Below are 20,441 nucleotides of genomic sequence, written 5' to 3'. Positions count from 1 at the left end.
ATTAATTTTTTTTAATTTCGGACTATTATTCTCATCTTTATTAGTTGTTGTTTTCATCTTTATTGGTTGTATTTTCACGACGTTTCGGCCAACTATTCCTCTGGCTTTCGTCAGGTGGTAACCACGAGGGATAGGAACTTTGAATCTCCTAACTGCATTCTCAGCAATCACTGCCATTCATAGTTGTTGTCGTCTCACCATGTTTTGGCCAAGTAAACAACAACCAATAAAGATGAAAACAACAACTAATAAAGATGAGAATAATAATCAGAAATAAAAATAAATTAATATATATAATGCTCATCTCAAAAATGAATTCCAATTAAGGAATAATATATAAACCAGCTAATCTACCAAATTTATCATGCTAAACTTTCAGTCAGACCCAAATAACAATTAATCTGACAAATTGCTACTTTATTCAGACTAGCCTATTTTTGTTTTATTTCTTTTCTTTTTTTTTCCCCCTCCCATAATGTTATTTAGTTTGCTAAAACTTCTTTATGAACAGCCTGGATTTGCTAGGAAGTTTGAGCTCATTTTTCAAGAACTTAAAACAGAAACGGGCACTTATCAAATTTACAAAAAGAATTTCCTACACTTCTTTAAATCTGAACATAGACACAGATATTAAGATAGATACCTTTTTGCTTATTGATAGAAAAAAAAAATAAAAAATTAATTTATGCTATTAATAAAAACTATACTATTAGATATTTCAGTGTTTAGGTAGGTAATTTTCTTTTGAATAAAGACTGAAATTATCTTTTTCATTTACATAAGTGGTCGATCCTCATTCCAGCATAATGTGTTCCCACTATACATGTGGCCACTTCTTGATAGTTTTCAATGAATTCCTCTTAAGGTGAGTGTATTTTTATTTATAGCTTTCATTATGACATAAGCTACACATTTCTATTAGAAACAAATGCTTAGTTTGTATCATTGAGATTCTTCTGACTACTGTTCTCGTCTTTGACGTTTCATTCACTGTCATCTCCAACTTCCTTCAGGTGCAGCTTTTGAACTCTGGGAATCTTTCTGTCGAACTCAGGGATCTGCACGGAATTTCGAATAGAACTGTTTACTTAATTCACAGTCAGCATACTCTCATTCCATTAGCTATAACTGGGTAGAAGTCCCAAGTAATTTGCAATTGTATGTTTGTGTGCTGCCTGCACTTAGGATTGAACCTTCAATCTCTAAAGAGTGTAACTTTACAACTGAATTTTACCAAGTACTTTACTACTCCACAGGTCCTTGCGCAACCATTGTGAAAATAACTTATGAGAATAGAAATCTGAAGAATCCAAATAATACTTATTTTTCTAAAAAGTAATAATCATAAGTTCATCTAGTATTTATTTTTTCCAAGACATCTTTAAAAAATAGAAAAAGAAAAGGAGAGTTAACTAATTTAGTTCTAACAAATTAATTTCCCATAGTTTTGATAAAAGACTCTTTTCCCCTACATAGAGAAAGTTACAATTATAGCTGAACTCATAAACTCATAACACCTGTGTCCTCTCGAGATAAATGCCTCCTTCTGAGTAATCCAACAAGCAGCAAAATCCTACCCCTTTACAGTAGAGATTCCTAAATGCTAGAAAGTCTCTAGCAGTTCCTTTCCTCGGATTGCTAGACTCTGGAATTTCATCCCAGTCTCCTGCTTCCCTGACTGTACTGACATGCAGAAGTTCAAGTGTAATGTAAACAAACACCTCGTTGTTCAACTCCCTACATAGTGCCCATGTAGATATGGTCCCAAATAGTAGCCCATTACATAAGTGCCTTGTTTGGGGTGATTAAGAGTTAATAAAAAAAAATGTATTAACAGTCAAATTTTTTAACATGCAAAGAGTCATTTACTTTGTTTAAAAAGACCCCCCCCCCCCGTAAACACACACAAAAAAAAAAAACTTTCATTTCAGGAAACTGAAGACGAATATTAGATATGAAACAAAGGGCAAGAGAAAAGGAATAGGTAGAATAAAAAGACAGGGGAGTCAAACTGACAATTAGAGAGGTAGAGGAAGAATACTGAAAATGGGACAGAGAGGAAGGAGAATAGGTCGGTGAGTAAAAAGTCATAATAAAAATAAATAAGTTAAAAAAAAAATAAATAAATTAACCTTTTCTCTGATTTCTGACATATCTACTCATTTGGTGTTGAAACAAACAATTCTGTTACTTATACATTAACTGCATATTTCAAAAGACAGAAACAGTAGAGTAAAAAAGTAAATTATTCTCCATATAAATAACATTGTTAAAGTATGTACACATGTGTCACTTTTATTAATTTATTATTTATAGAAATTTGGAAATAGTGTTATAGACCAATGACTGACCAACAGGCAGATGCTTTTTACTTTTTCATAATTTCCATCTCACAATATGGCTTTGGATTTCTATGCTCTGCACTTAGTACCATCTCTCCACCTGACGCAACGTTAAGTAGGAATAGCTAGTAGTCATATATATATATATATATATATATATATATATATATATATATATATATATATATATGTTCATATATTTATTCTAACATGTGACTATGATCTCAAATACAGCATTCAATACTCATATGTACTTTTAAAAACTATAAATTGCTATACATTTAAGTTTAGCAGACAGTTGTCTGATGACTAGACGATTCAGTTGAAAGCACTCGCGAAATAATGGAACAAAAAGAAACATACAGATCCGATAAAAATACAAAAAGGAAAATACAAAAATTAGAAAAAAAAAAAAAAATCAAAAAGAAAATTGAAATAGAGACACTCTCTGCTGTTTAATAATATCTGTTAAAATGAAAACATACTACCTAAATATACACACTAATATATATATATATATATATATATATATATATATATATATATATATGCGCGGAACAAAGGTGTTGTTTGTTTGTTTGGGTTTTCTCTGGTAAAATTAAATATGGTGCCAATTTTGGAATAAATATACTTGTAGTTGGGTGGGGATCGATCTAAAGAAATTTTTTGGAAAATATGTTTAGATTTTTCCCCTGATGAATCATTGTCCTAGAAGATTCAAGATAAGCTGGAAAACCTTGATTGTCCAGACAAGTCAGCAAACGGGTTTTAAAAATGAATTTCTTTGCTGGAAAAGGTATCCATGATGGAATCTACTTTTTCTATTCTCTCCCTCTTTTTTCATTCTCTCTCTCACTCTCTCTCTCTCTCACACACACACACACACACACACACACAACCTTTCATACAAGATGAAGAGGAGTACACCAGAATGATAAAACAATATTCCAAATGAGTTTGTTTTCATGATCTTAACAGAAGAAAAAATTAATACAATATTCAGACAAGAAGAACTTCTGCCCGGACCAGAAGATCAATAAATAGCTCGCTATCTCACCCAAAGATATGCAGACCAAGTTTATGGCTACATCATGTTTTGACCAAAGAGATGAAGGCCTCAATGGATCGGTTAGCTGCACGGGGATCATATGTGTGTCAATAAGACACTAGGTCATATTAGCTGGAAGACACAGGTGTGGTTTTCTATAATTTTGTAAACCACACTGCACCTAACATTCATGTGATCTCTCAACTTGTCTAATCATAACCTCTGTAAATTTTTTTATATGTAGGACACAATGGTTACAGATTGGACTGTAACACTAATTACAAGCTAGGATTACCACAACCTTGACAAATGACTGTGGCTAGTTAAGAAGCTCTCATTGTGGTCAATGACATGTTCAGAGAATGAGATTGGCAGAATATGTTACTATGAAAACAAAAAAGATAGACTGTGCAGAAATATATCTCTAAGCTTGAAAAGACGTTCACAACAGCATAACAAAAAGAGAATGAGAAGTCTACGGTCCAGACAAAAAGACAAACCAGTGTCAGACTTAATATGCCCCCTCTCCCACAGGCATGGTCATTTTCACTAATCAGCCACACTCAATGTTGCACCAAAATAAAGATCCAGAGCCTTTCAATACTAAAGGATGGGTGTGTGTGTATATATATATATATATATATATATATATATATATATATATATATATATATATGAATAAAATCTGTAATTTTAAAAAGCCAGTACAATGCAGAATTAAAAAAAAACATTTGCTTGTAATCAAAATTTGGTGATGTAACACCTTCAAGATTAGAATCCATTTGTGTTTTTTTTCTTTTTCTTCATCATTCCTTGTGGCATGTAGTCACCAGAAAAGTAAAGTTTGTAATTTGATTATAAACAAATAACTGTTTATTTTCTTTTTAAATTGTATTGTACAGACTTTCTAAAATTACAGATTTTATTCAAATTTAAACAATGCTTATATAGAGAGGGAATAATTCCCACCCATACACAATTATTTCATTTAAATTACTACATCCACTGAAGATCCCCAGGTTTTGCATGACTGGTCATACTAATTCAAGTATGTCCAGATGAACAAAACCTGGGTATCCCCAGCAGATGCTGTAATGTGTTGTATTTAAATAAAATGATATTATCTCTTTTAGAACTTACAATCAAGAACTTTGATAGTTTTTTTTTTCTATTAACACGGCACACAGATAAATAGATGCTACTAGAAAAACTAGAATGCAAAAGCAAACTAATTGCCCTTTCAACCTTAAGTGCGTGTGATCACAAAATATGTCACTACCAACTCGTCAGTATAAAAAACATGTAAACACCAATGGATCAACACAAGGTAAATTTCTTTAGAAAAACAATGAAAAAGAAATTTTCTAAACTTCAATTAACAGATTCTTACAAATAAATGTTACTAACATCACAAAACACACACTATTTTTATTTATTGAATTATTTATATTTTATTTATTTATTTATTTTTACACAGGAATCATCACTTATCAAGGTCCGGAGGCCACTCGAGAATAAGGGTTAATGGGTATACATTAGTCAATGTGATTATTAAATAAAGGTTTTTGGGGAAAATTTTCTGTGAAGAATTCTGAGTTCGAAAAGATACACCTGAAGAAGCTCGGAGGTTACCTCGACCGAAACGAGAAAATAACACTCAACATGAGAACAGCAGTCTAAAGAATCCAAATAACACGAAAACATAAGTAATAAACATAAGTAGTGGGAATTTTATGAATTGGATTACTTAAGGGGACGGTCCATCAAGAACTTGTTTACGTTGAGCTTGAAAACAATCAGATTGTAGTCAGCTGGAAAGCAGGCAATCGGAAGAGGCGTGCAGTTCTAAGAACGAAGCCTTGTTCATGGAATCTACATTTAGGTTTTTCATGTTATTTGAATTCTTTAGACTACTGTTCTCATGTTGAGTATTATTTTCTTGTTTCGGTCGAGGTAACCTCTGATCTTCAGGTGTCTCTTTTCGAACTCAGAAATCTGCACAAAATTTTTAAAAACTTTATTTAATCTACAGGGATAGCATTCCTTGTTCTGTCAACCATGACAGGATAGGAATCCTAAGTAACTTGCAATTTTATTTTGGAGTGCTGCCCAGACTGAGGATTAAACCTTCAATCTCCAGAGTATGTGGCATAGTGGATATAGTACTCTGTAAAATTCAGTTGCAAAGTTACACTCTTCTGGAAGTTTAAGGTTCAATCCTCAGTGCAGACAACTCTCAAAAATACAATTGCAAATTACTTCTGACTTCTATATAGCTATGGCTGATGGAATGCGAATATACTGCTTCTGTGGATTAAATAAAGGGTCCCATTTGCAATTCATCGGAAAAAGGTTAGAGGTTACAAATGTTGTAAAAATAACACTCAAAAATTCAGAAACATAATACTATTTTTGTTTTAGTTTGTATTACAAATTTATAGTGAACATCTTTGTAATAGACTCATTTTTTATGCAAATCTTAAAAAATAAAAATTACCATAGAAGAAAAACGATAAACATTTGGCTGTAATGTGTATATAAAACATGGCAATTTAAAATTTTCATTATTTGATGCTAGTACACATACATGTATGTCACTGTTCACATGAAGGATCAGGGACCCATAAGATCACAGTTCGTCTATGTTCTATTTACTTCATCATTTATGATACTATAAAGAATCTTTTCTATGTAGTCTACCTGCTGTAATTGATGACATGATTCATTGTGCATGGAGACAAACAAGATCCAGATAGTTCGTCTAGTACATATATATATATATATATATATATATATATATATATGTATTAATGGCCTGGCAAGGCTACAAGGGATACAATCAAAGCAGCAAAACTGACAAATGTAGGGGAGATAGCAAAACTGAACCTGCTTGCCAGGACACTATATATATATATATATACAAATGTAGGCAAATTTGGGCATATTTTATTGGTTTGAAAATATAGGTTCTTTTTTACCAATTGTCATAAAATTTTAACCATAGAATAGTATTATAATCTTCATATAGCCTGCAAATTTTCATCTAGTTTCATCCCATAGGACCAAAGATATGAGCATTTCAATATTCAATTTGGTTACGAGTATATAATACATATATATATATATATATATATATATATATATATACATACACACACACACACACCACCTTTTTTAACAATTATATAAGTTCGAAAGTTTGGTGACTATTGATCAGAATTTAAATACAGCCTCGTTGGAAAGCTAATGATCTGAATTGTGTCGTGGGCTATGTGACATTTGCCCTTAGGCTCACACATTGTTTCAAACAGTGAGAATCACTTTTCTATATAAATTTAAAATAAAATGAGCAACCACTTCATGCCCAGCTTTTTTGGGAATCTTATTTTATTTTATGGGTAGTGTTTATTGTGGCCTGGTAGACCAACACAAGCCCTACATTAAAAAAGGTGTTCACTTAGTACTGATTATCACTTAGCAATTATACCTGTTACACCACAGAAGTTTTTGAAACCCTAAAGACTCTGCATTGTCTTATATGACCAGAGACAAGTGAAAATAAGCCAAGAGTAAATTGACAAAAAGATTGCGGTGATTACAACCAAAATTGCAAAGACCAGTAAAGATGGAGATAATTTAAGTTTTAAAAATTCAACATACAAATGCAAAGCTAACAGATTTGCTTTTCTTTATTGGTCATTTTTTTTTTTTTTTTTTTTTTTTTTTTTTTAGATGTTTATAAAAGATGCTCAGTCAGTCATTTTGTCATGTTGAGCTTGGAAATAGCATTTTTTTAGGAATTCTGTACAACCTAAAGAATATTTAAATATATTCACACAAAATTAAGATCCTATTTCTCAAGTATAAAATCTATGGACCCATGGCACAACAGATAAAGGCACTGAGCAACAATAACTTCTAAGTGACAGACTTCTAACTGTTGAAGATTCAATCCTTACTACAGGCGATAATAATAATTAGTATAATCAACTACTACTTAAAACTGCTGACAGAATGAGCACAATTAATTGAACATAATAAATCCAATACAATCTGAACATGGTACACAGTCAATTCCACTATTCATGGCAATATCCATTAGACTAATGAAACACCTCCCTCTCCTTGTAACAAGAGAATATTCAAACTTTTTGTATTTGTTTCTTAAAAAAAAAAGAGAAGCAATATTTTTATAAGTATTATCAGATGTTTTTTGATATAATAAAATGGATGAATTGACCATAGTTGAGGGCAACTCAAAGGCTCCCTTTTCATGGGTTACTACACCAAAATGCAAGGGAGGAAACCATTTCTTTCTCAGGATTACTCCACTTACCCTTGATTCTCATGTTTTAATGCTGAAGATTCAGCAAGGAGGAACCAAGTACCATTTTTTGTCTTTGATATAACTTAACAGAGGATTGAACTCGGATCTCCTGGTCAAAATCCAACCCATTTGACAATTATGTCAAATGGGTCAGATTTCAACCCTAGCTTTAATAACTTTATTCAATGAGCAATGCCAACTTGTATTATCCCATTGCTATTCAATTAGTAAAACAGAATACAATAGCTAGATGTATGCAATCATCTTTTATCTGTTTAAGCCCTTCTAATCCTTTCTTTCATAAGAATTACATATAACACACTGGCTGGTGATACTTGCCTGTGCCAGGAAGAGGCCCCAATGATAAAGCTAAAAATTCTGAAACATTTGTTCAAAACAATGGATATGGTATGCATTATTATTGGTAACATAAATTATGTTAAAAAAAAAAAAAAAAATTGTTTTCCCACAAAGATGGCTACTTTGCTCAGAACCACCCTCTATATTTTATGAACGTGTATATTTATGAATAAAATATAACTTTTCATGGCGCATCAGCGTGGCTGACTATGGCATGTTTCAAAATCACAACCACGGGAAGTGTTGTTGGGAGCAACAATAGCTGAACTGAAATACATATATAGATATGTAAACATTTCTTCATCCTATCGACTAAAATCTTTCTTTTCCTGCTACTACTACCACCACCAATCATACATTCACATATTCATCATTACACCGAAAAAAATGTAAGGATTGGTAGAAAAGTTTAATTCTTTCGGGAAAAATTTTTTTTTCAAAAGAGATTTTGTATTCCTACACATCAACAAATAAATAGAGAAAAGATATAAACATTTTTCATATTATATCTATAAAAGTGAGAATTCGTGTGTGTGAGGGCACTTCTCAACCTATATACTCAACAAATTTTTGATCTACAAACTTGAAATTTGGTATATAGTGTATTCAGACATGTGGAAAATTTTAAATCAGTTTCATCCAGAAAAAAGGATTGCTAAGGGGTAAAAATTGAAAAATTGGTTCATGAGGATCATCAGATTTTTATCTGTTTGTAAACTGTTTCACCAATGTGCATGCGTGAATCGTTCACATGACAGCTTTCTTATGTTAACAATAAGTAGGTTTGAAAACACTTCTTAAAGATCGTGTCACGTTGGCCTAATGGTTATTGTACTTGACTCACTGTCCTTAGGTTTTGATCTCAGCTTGAGTATCGTTTTTGCTTTTACTTCCAAGAAGTGAACTGGTTAGAAAAAGCATAATACTCGCATGCACATATCTCAGTTTCTGCATGAATATATATATATATATATATATATATATATATATATATATATGAGAGAGATAGAGAGAGAGAGGAAAAAAGAGAGAGAGAGAGTTAGGTATATGTATGTATGTATGTATGTATGTATCTATCTATCTACACATATTTATGTACAGTGTTATCTTCTAAACTAATGAATGAATCATTGTAAATTTTGGAATATATACTCTTGGCAACCTGCTGAATAACATAGGCACATTACACTTTTTGTAAACTTTACAAGTTAGATGTTCCTATTCAAATTCGTACCCACTCTAAAAAAATTAGTTAGACATAAAAAAAAAAAAAATAGAGAAAAGAATTGCTGTACAACAATTTTTGAGTCATACTAAGTAACACATTTTTAAAAGGATCGGTTTGTGATTGTCAATAATATGCAACTCCTAAACTATTGAACGTGTCATTATGAATTATGGAATACGTATTCTAGGCAACAGGGTATGGTAACATGAGCACATTGTTATTTTGTTTTTTAATAATACCACCATAATCATACAATATAAGAAATTTTAACATTTAAAACTAATGTTATATTTATTGCTTACACGAGTTTTGGAACAGGTATTCTATTAGTAATATATACATGATCTTGTCTGTGTGTAAGTCTCTACCAAACTACTCTGTCAATTTTTGGTTTATAGACTTGAAACTTGATATATAGGGGATTTGGACTTGTGGAACAAATTCGATTGGATTTTTTAGCTGGTAAAAATAAGAGGTCAAAATTGAAAAAAATTGGAACTTGGCAGGCATAAGTTGACTAAACTTAGTTTTATGCATGCGCGAATATACATTTATATTTTTAACGTTATTTCTTAAGTGTGTGTGTATGTGTGTGAGAGAGAATTTAGGTCAAATGGTAACTAATAAGGCTGGAGAGTTATATGTTTTGGTTCGATTCTAGCTGATGGCACCTAAGCCGTGTTTTTTAAACTTTTGAAATCACTATTATATATTAGGTACAATATAATAATCAACAGAGTACTGATTCTATAATAATAGATACAAAAGTTGCATGAATTAAAATATATTTAAGCATATTTTATGACCGGACAATACTGGGAAGGGGGGGGTGCACTACTATATATTGGCTAAATATAATAATCTATAGAGAAATGGTTCTATAATGATAAATATGAACTTTGCATAAATTAAAATATATTTTAGCATATTTTATGACCGGGCAACACTGGGCAGCTTACTATTTTATATATATATACTAGCAGGGAGACTCGGCATTGCCTGGGATTGAATGATGATCAACAAATATTTCACACTCTTATATCTTTATTATTATCGAAATCTGTGAAATCACTCAGGAGGAAATTTCACAAGCCTCTATGCAGTAACTTACTTCAAAATATATGTTATTCTACATTGCACTCTAGGGAACCTTTTATAAAATTATTTTATATAAACTTCTTTCCAGTTAATGAAAAAAAAAAAAAAAAAAAAAAAACATTAAGAAATTTACATGCGGAGTTTGAACCTACAGATTACGTCATGCAAAAAATAAGAACAAAAAAAAAAACACGCTATCAATTTACCCACAGTAGAATTTTCACGCCTGTTGTTCTATCAGTGTTGCTAAGTGACAACATGGAACAAATGGATTTACCAATGATAGATAAATTAAAATAACGGTTTCAATTATTGGGGGTATTCGGAAACAAAACTTAACTAAGATCACTCCCAGATTTCTATACTAAAATTCTGTAAATTTTAAAGAAAATCTGTTCAGCTGTTTTGGAGTCTATAAGAAACGAACTCATACACACAAATATGCATTTATATAATCGTACACTATATATATATATATATAGATATATATATATATATATATATATATATTTGTAAGTAAGAATGCGTGTGAGCGAGGACAACTCTCAACTCATATACTGAACAAATTTTTCATCTACAGACTTGAAATTTGGTATACAGGATATTCGGACATATGGAAAACCTTTTAATCTATTTAAATCCAGAAAAAAAAAAAAAAAAAAAAAAGGACTGCTAAGGAGTCAAAATTGAAAAATAGGTATTTGAGAGTCATTAGATTTTTATCTGTTTGTTAACTGTTTCACAACTGTGCATGCTCGAATTGTTCACATGACAACTTTCTTATGTTAAGAATTGAAAAAACTTCTTTAAGATTGTGGCACGCTGCGCTAATGTTTATCGTACTTGACTCACTGTCTTTAAGTTTTAGCTGTGATCTCAGTTTGAGCATTTTTTTTTACTTCCAAGAAGTGAACTGTTTAGAAAAAAAAAAAAATAATAATACTCACATGCACATGTCTCAGCTTCTGCATAAATTAAAATCTAATATTTATGCGTATTTTACAACCAGGCAATGCCAGGCGGCCTGCTAGCATGTGCATGCATATATATATATAAGAGAGAGAGAGATTAGCATGTCATCTATGTAGTCATTCCTTTTCCATAACTATTGCTCCTCTCTGCTGCGCTTTTACGAAATAAAAACCTTCTTTTCTGAAGCTTAGCATCAAAATGCTGTTTATCGCACACATTATTTTTTATAAGATGAAAATGGTTTGCATTATTTCTAATCAAAACTTCTGTTTCTTTTGTTATTTTCAGTTGGAATTGTCCGTTATCTTTTAAGTCAAACTTTACAATTCTAAAGTTACAAATGGCTTTTTTATATATAAAATAGTGTTGTAAAGTGTTTGAAACATTGTGCATGTTGCATAGAGAGGTTTGTGGTTTCGAAGGTTGTGATAGTACAATTTAAGGTTATGTGCATCAGGTGAAGTGAAAAAAATATCTGAGAAAGGAGAGAAGAGACATGTAAGGCAATCATTTTTTCTACTGAAATCAGAGAAAAATGCATAGCAATCTAATAGATGAAATTAAAAAAACAAAACTCACATCGAATTCATCACCAGTTGTGGGATAGTTTTTGTAATTGCTACTGTAAGCCACCATCTCTCTCTCTCATATATATATATATATATATATATATATATATATATATATATACACACACACACACACAAGGTAATTATTATAGTTGATACTTAAGCATAGCATAATGAGTACATAGATTTACAGAAATAAAAATGTTATGATTAAAGCAGGTGGTTTTTTTGGGTTTTTTTTAATACTAACGTGGTAAATTCAAATTTAACATTTTTACAAGATATGAGCACGACCTTAAAGTGCTTTCAACTGTGCAGCCCCAATTTGGGAGCTTTTGGGAATATGGCATTACACATTACTTGACATTATTTCCAGGGTCAGTATAACCCCAAATGATAGTATCTGTTCCTTCTATGAATTAAACAGAATCTATCGAAGGTACCACACAAAACTGCCTTGGATACCCTTGGACAAGGTGTTCATCTCAAATTCCATCTTAATCCTTTCTCTTTCTCAAATCTATCAGCTACTCAAGCTTTCTCTACTCTCAACCATAAATGCTATACAAAATGGCAGCTGGTTTTGTGCAACCCAATTTGGAAGCTTGAAGTGTGAAGTCACTCTGCATTTAGCGTTACTGGAAGGTTCACTCTGACCTGGAGTGGTAGCACCTATTTTCATCCCATCTATGGATCAAATGAAACCTATCATTTAAAGATTTCTAAGCTGACTAACCAAATGAATCGACAAAGTATTTGAATAAAAAAAAATATACAACATGTAGGAGTTGAAGATATAAAGAATTAGAAGCAGAAATTCATATTTACATATACATTTATTAAATAGAGTCGATATGCTATGACATCTATTTTTCTTTTTTTAAATGCAGATTTACATAAAACATAGGATGTATTTCATGCAATATTGTGTTGCATCCCTCTGCCTATTTTACAAATACTTCAATGGGGAATGAATGAACTCATAGGACTAGTGTCCCTGTAAAGCAGCAAAATCCCACCCTTCCACTGCTGAGTTCCCTAGATGCTGGAAAGCCTTCTACTCTAAGTTTCTTCTCTTAGACTGCTAGACTTTAGAATTCTCTCCCCGTTTCCTACTTCGCTGGCTGTACTAACCTACAGAAGTTTAAATGTAATGTGAACAAACATGTTTAAGGTGAATAAAAAAATTAAAGACTTTGAATTATTTGGAATATTGAAACTACTATTCTCTTCTTGGATGTTATTCTCACGTTTTGACTAATGTAATTCCAACCTCCATCAGGTGCGTCTTATTGAACATAAAAATCTATACAAAATTTTTTAACGACTCTTTACGCCATAGCGGGATTGGGGGGGGGGGGGATACTAGATTGTTCTCATTCCATCAGCCAGATTGGGTAGAAGTCCTAAATAATTCTTAACTGTATTCTTAGTATCGTAAATGTACTGAGGATCACATAAAATTGATTATTATTTAGCACTTTATCTGATGCACCATGGATCAGTGTCCAATAAGATGCACCTGTAGAAGGTCAGAGGTTAGATTAGATGCGACAATAACATCCAAGGTGAGAACAGTAGTCCGAATAATACAAATTATCAATCTAACCTCCAAAATTCCAAAACATAATATTAAAAACATCAGAGGAATTAAAGAGATTTAAAAAAAAAAAAAAAAAAAAAAAAGAAATTCACTTTAACTTTTCATCTTTTTTGTCAAATTCCGCATCAATAAATTGGTCTTAAAATATTGATGTAATTTATTGTCATATGAATAACATTGTGGAGGTGGAGTCATTTGCGAGTGACACTTTCTTATGGAATCTGTTACAGAAGTAAACAGATCATTTAGAATATCTATTCTTTGTTTGATGTATTTCTTGCGATATAAGTTACACAAAGTGATTTCTTTCATTTAGATTGGTTTTGATGCAGCATTGCTGAAGATTATCTTTGACAAAGTCATTCAATTCTAATTCTGTACAACCCCTAATGACCGCTTAACTTCAGAAAAGCCTATAATTTCAGTCATGCAATCTTTAGTTCTATATTCTTTTGACCAAAGCAATCAATAGTTTTGATTGCCCTAAAGAATTTTGTGGTCTAGTGTCCTGCATTTAAGTTTTCAAGTGTATCTACTTAATATGAGCCCAGCTTGGAACAGGTATCTCAGCTAGTTAATATCAAAGGAAAGCTTCTTCATTTAATGAGTCTTTCCTGCATCAGATGTGGATTGCACATGAGCCTTGGTAAAATGAAGTGACTTTTCCTAGGAAAAGTATCATTTACATTGGTTTTAACGTCCCATTGCTCAAGATCATCTTTGACAATCATCCCAATTCTTTCTCTGTCTGCTTTTTCCTTGCTTACCCTCTAGTGAGATGTGTATATATTTGCTTCGTTCAACATTTTCATACCATCGTAAGCTTTTGCAATGCAGAATCAGTCTCAAATTAGTCAAGAGTCAGAACTAACTGTCATCAAGGCAGATTAACCAACTTATAAGAGACTGGGTGTCATCTGGGGAACCTGTCCACAGAGATGGCTAGAAAGAACAAGTCAGGAGAATGAGAGAAGAAGAATTCTCAACCTAATTGATTGATCACAAGTTTATTGAAAACAATTAGAACTGATGAAAGAAAATGGATATTGTATCCATCAACCTCCAAGTACGTGTTTTAACCTATTTTTAAGGTTAGTTGGCAGTGTAAGGAAAACATAGGAAGAAGTGGTAAGGGTGAATTTAAGGAAAAGAAGGATAAATAAAGACCTGGTCAGAGATAGGTTAATTAAAAACCATCCAACACATACCAACATATAAAACAGATGTTAAACCGAATATGACCAGGATGTTATATATCTAAAAGAATCAAGTGATGAAAGAAAATGAATATGGCATTCATAAAAGACTCTTCAATTAGATTAGAAACGCCTATTTTGATATTCAATTTCTTTGTAAACCAGTGTGATCAGCCACATTTTAAGAAGTTCATTTCCAAGAAGTTTTAAGGTTTAATGAGCATTCTATGAAGCATCGTAAGATTTATCATCAAGTAAAATCTAGTTGTAACTTGAAACATTTTAAAGTTGACTGTAGTAACTCAGTTGTAGAAATTCATTTAAAATCGTTATAACCCGTTTTAGCAACTGAACACTTTTCTCACTCATTTCATCAGAAGAAACGTCTTTCATTGCTCAGTTGGTCAAAAAAGATCATCAAATCATTAAAGAAAAAAACTATAAAGTGCACAGGATTAATCTTCAATCATTTCAGTTAAATTTCTGATGACAAACATTTAGTGCTTATGAGTTGCATTGAACATGATCAGTTGGATGAAACACTTATAGTGACGCTTATGTTCCTATCTCAATCACACGAATAAGATCCCACCTATGTTGGCCAACTTATAGAAGACTGAATGTCATCAGGAGGAACTGCCGACAGTCATGCCTAACAAGGATGGTTGGAATAAACGAATCAAGAGAATCCAAGAAGAATTCTCAACCTGAATGATTTAGTACAAGCAGTAAAATAACAATCCCCTATTAAAACTACACACTTAAGATTTACAATGAACATATCAAACTGCTGTAAAAAGGAATTTTTATGTAACTTAATTTTCACCAATGAGGTTTTCCTAAATCTATTACCTTAGAAATAGTTAGTGGACACCAGGCCAACAAATATCCTTCATATCAATATAGACATTGTTTATTTTATTAGTTTAAACTATTTAAATTGTTTTTTTTTCATTGAAACCGTGGCAAAAAATTGAAAGATCTCGTCACACCTCTATTCATCAACAGGTTGAACACTGATGAAACAGCAAGAAACAATTGATAGACAATACTCAAGAATGCGCTGGATTGGAGGAGTTGGAGCAGACACCCAACCAACAAGCAGTTATATGGACACCTTATTACTTTAATCTTGTTAAGATAAAGAAAGCTTTAGTTTGCTGATTAATCCTCGAGAAAAATAAGTCAAAATTTGTATGTGACATCCTCCTATGAAATCCATTACAGGGCACAAGATCAGTTGGAGGATCTCATCAGACCTACATTGACAAACTAGAAGAACTGCCGGCATACATGGTTGAAGAGAAGGAGTTAGGAGAATTAAAAAAAAAAAAAACATTTTTTTAAATCCTTGGTTAAATTGTTTGTTTCTATAAACATATTCATTTCTATCACATTTTGATTTGGACAGAAAGGCACGTTATTGGTCCATGCCCACATTTCTTGCCCTAGTTGATCGAAACAAAATTTGTTGACAATTTTGCATCTGATCAGACAGACTGCTTTTACATCTATCCAAGCCTCTAGTATCTTCACTTTCATCTTGGAATCAAGAAGAACATTCTAATCTCTTATTAAAATTATGCAACTTCAGTTTGCTTGTAAATGCTGGAGAGAAATAAGTCAAAATCTCTTATGGAAACCCTTAAAGGCACAAGATTGATTGAAAGACCTCATCAGACCCACATCAACTAGCTTAAGATTCTGAATCGTATCTGGAAGAACTAACAGTTTGACGAAGATTGTTGGAAGGAAAGAGTGAAAAGAATCCAAGATGAATTCCTAACCTGATTTACTACAAGTGATAAAATGGTTACTGATAAACTCTAGACAGTTAACACTGCATATAAACTCTCGAGTAAAAATATGAATCCACCACCACCATCTCTTTTCCAGTTGTTAGAGCAGTATAGTATACTAAATTCAAGCTTTAGGAAGACAATTAGCCTAAGAAAATTCCCAACCATGGTCCAACTACAAAAACGAAAGCTATGTCCAACAAATGGCAAGAGACTCATAACAAAACGATACAACCTGCACAGCCACAGATTTACCAAGCCAGTTGATTACATCAGTTTCGACACAATGACAGAAGCAACTCTAATACACGAAGATGCAGAGATTTTCAGGTGTAAAGCTAAAATGATCCAAGAAAACTTGAATGTAGATCAACAAAAATTTTAGATGATGGAATTTGAATAAAATTGATCATCAAAATTTGCAAGACTGGGATTGCAGGCTTCTAGAAAATGTTAGACTTGATAAAGCGAAATAAAACGATAAAATGAACGATGATTGGATGCAAATTATTCAACGTTGGAGGTCTGCGCAATCTATACAATATTTAAAAAAAAGAAAAATTATGGACAGGTTTAACTATTTCTTTGCTTCTACTAAGGATTTATATTCTTGAAATATTACCATTCTTAAGCAAGCAAGTAAATACTCCACCTAAAGTGAACACTTACTGTAAACAAAACACGAAAGCCATCTGCTTTAAAGTGTGGTGAGAAGTCACTCACTGTCTATCCCAGTGGTTCCCAACCTTTTTACATGGCCGCACACTATTTATATATTTTTTTTTTAATTTTCACGGCACACCTATCACAAAAAATAAATATTTTCTTCTCAAAGCCCTTTTGCAATAAAATAATGAAGAATACAAAGAAGAATTTTTTATTCACATAAATCAACATATCCTGTATTGGATATCTGGTTTCATTTTGGTATCAGAATTGGGTTGAAGTTATTCAGCTGTGATGCTGATTCCTGATGCGTTGAAAAACTTCCGATATTTCAATTAATCATTCCCTCATTGATATAAAACATAAAATAACTTACCGATTAGTAGACTCAAAATGTTTAGATTCCTGAAATTCGGTAATTTTGAATTGAGCATCATGATTAAAAAATTGAATGTCATTATTGAACAAAATGAAATTAAATGGCATCTAGCAATTATCTCTTCATAGCACACGAGTACTTATTCCGCAGCACAGTGGTTGGGAACCAGTGGTCTATCCTAATCTTAACTAGGCACATTCACAGATCTTGAGTCTAATTTTAACCTTCCCCCGTGGGAAGGCAAGTAAATAGGGGGACATTCATGCTAAAAGTACCTTTCAACAGTCAGCCTTGGTCCATTACACACATACTATCCAATTACTATAATACCACATTTCATTTACTCAACAGACTTAAAATAAAAACTACAACAGCATATCTTCCACCTAAAGTAAAAATCATATTCATGATCAAATCTTCCATGTATCAAAAGTGCTGAATATTTTTTTTTTCTTAGTTGAAAAAATTTTTTTTTTAAATAATAAAATTAAGGATTTAAAAAAAGGTTTTTATTTATAAATTGATGAAAACATATATATATATATATATATATATATACAGAAAAATCTTTTGTGGTGTACGTACTTGTCACATAACAAGGATGTCATATTAAAAAAAAAAAAAAAAAAAAAAGTCACATAAATTGATCAAATATAATTATGTTTTACGATTTTCAGGGATTTTAAGAATGAATTGTATCCATTACAATGCCGAGTTTGATCTGGATGTTCGAATCGAGTTGTCTCCCCCTTATTTCTAAAACATGGCGAATCAAAAAATAGCGTCTAGCTTCCTAATAAAATTTGATTTTCTTTGTTAAAAAATATCTACTTGATCAATTTTCGCAATTTTTGGAATCTGACATTTTCGTTCCGTGACGGGTGCGTACATTATACAGATTTGTCTGTATTTTCGTACTATTTTTTGGAAGTCGCATTCCAAAATAAACCAAAATAAAAACCGGAAGTGAAAACCAGAGTACTTCCGGTTCTGTGACAGTTGGGGGCGGGATCCTTATTATTGGGTAATTCATTCATTCATTTATCCCGAGATCATCTCGAACAACGTGGCACACAGAAATGCTAATATATATATATATATATATATATATATATATGGAGAGGTTATTTGTGGTGACAAATACACGCACAATATTACAAATACGAAAGTTAAATTATTCGTTTTAAGCCGGCAGAAAACTATTGCTTTTTGTAAAATTCACTAAAGTTTTTTTTTCTTCTAGCTGTAACTTTTACATTAACTTTCCTTTTTTTTTTTTCGATGTGTAAATAAATGGATTTTTCTTTTTTTTTTTTTTAAATACTGTCATAAATATTTCCGTTTGTGTACGCAAAATAGGGAGTATAAACATAATGTCAGAAAGGGGAAATCATTTTTAAAAATCTATTTCTTGTTTAATTTATTTTTTTAGAAATATTGAGAATTTAAAAAGTAATTTCAGTCTATCCACCCACTTAATTGATATAAGAATGTGAAAGTTTAAATTTCACGCTGGACTCGAGACAGACGTCAACGATGTTTAGTTAGAAATGTTTGGAGTAAATAACGATAACAAAGGTATAATTAAACTATATATATATATATATATATATATATATATATATATATATATATATATATAGAGAGAGAGAGAGAGAGAGAGAGAGAGAGAGAGAGAATGAATTTAATAGAGTTTGGTGTAGATGGGACAAAAACAAACAATCAGCATCGATCCTGTTTTTCTACTTAGACGTATAGATAAATAAATATTATTTCAAAATGAAATGAACATAAAGAGCGAGGGGTGTATTTCCAGACGCGGAAGAAAAAGAACACAAAATAAAGTATGTATAACTGTCAAGAAGCGAATAAATTCCTTGTATATAATGTTAAGTATTGGCTTTTCGTTATAACACACGCACGCTAGGTTTTGTTCTACGCTTCAGATTCTGAATTTTAAAGACGTTTATTGTTTTTTGTTTCGTGATTTTTAAACTCAATTATCGAGCAATAAATGAAGTCCGATTCAGTTCTTTCAAAAAAATATACAGAAACATTAAAAACGGATTAAGTAAAAACTACAAAGAAAAAAAACATGACTTATACCGGAGAGAGAAAGGGGTAGTGTACATTACTTTTTTTTTTTTTTAATTATTGACGTTATGTACTTGTTTCTGTTTTCTCCAGGGTTAAGGGTGGCTAGATCGAGAAACGTGTGTGCGTGTGTGGATTTTTCACAGGAGAAGGAATAAATACAATACGGGTATACATATACATATTTCTTACTTACAATATACCGCTACATGATGTGCAGACGTAAGAGCCAATGGTCATATTCACGTAGGTTGGACCACGTTGGTGGCAATCAAAGCACTGTTTGTTTTGTGATAGAGCAACCATATCGCGTAACATTTTGAGGTGTTTTTCATCTTGACGTCTCTTGTTGGTCGCCATCTTGTAATGTAGTTAAGGCTGCGTGAGTGCTAAAGGGAGCTAATCGTGATTGCCACCATTTGGCCGGTAGAAGGCGCCAGTAGTCGTTTGAAAAACACCTTTAGCTAAGAAAAAGAAGAAAATGAATGAAGTATTTATTAACTTTTTTCACTCTCTTCTCATTCAACTTTTTTAGCAGAGCCAAAACAAATTAAACTTGTCTGTAAGTCGGTCATTTTCCTGATAAAAATAGACCTAATTTTTTACATTATCATTATTATTATTATTATTATTATGATAAATATTTCTGGAATATAAGTTAAATTCTAAAAGTGTTTTATTTAAATATTTGGTGTAATTCAACCTAATTAAAAAAAAAATATATATATATATATATATATAAATCTTTATTATGTACGTA

The 20,441-nt window shown here is 31.7% G+C and overlaps 1 protein-coding gene across 2 annotated transcripts in view; it reads right to left on the bottom strand.

The window, feature by feature from the left end:
- Positions 1 to 20,126, bottom strand: part of LOC145293866 (arf-GAP domain and FG repeat-containing protein 1-like) — a 191,818-nt gene extending 171,692 nt beyond the window's left edge. The window contains exon 1 of one of the 2 annotated variants that reach the window (XM_080140605.1): positions 19,878 to 20,126. In XM_080140605.1, coding sequence (XP_079996731.1) covers positions 19,878 to 20,041 — 164 coding nt within the window. In that variant the 5' untranslated portion in view covers positions 20,042 to 20,126. The remainder of the gene's footprint in view (positions 1 to 19,877) is intronic. The other variant, XM_080140606.1, reaches the window with a different exon arrangement.
- Between the last annotated feature and the right edge of the window lie 315 nt (positions 20,127 to 20,441).

Source organism: Euprymna scolopes, chromosome 15 (assembly GCF_053919585.1).
Source record: "Euprymna scolopes isolate OS-2025 chromosome 15, ASM5391958v1, whole genome shotgun sequence".
NCBI classification, from domain to species: Eukaryota; Metazoa; Mollusca; class Cephalopoda; order Sepiida; family Sepiolidae; genus Euprymna; species Euprymna scolopes.
The sequence above is the reverse complement of the archived record's forward strand: the minus strand, read 5'-3'. Positions and strand labels throughout refer to the sequence as shown.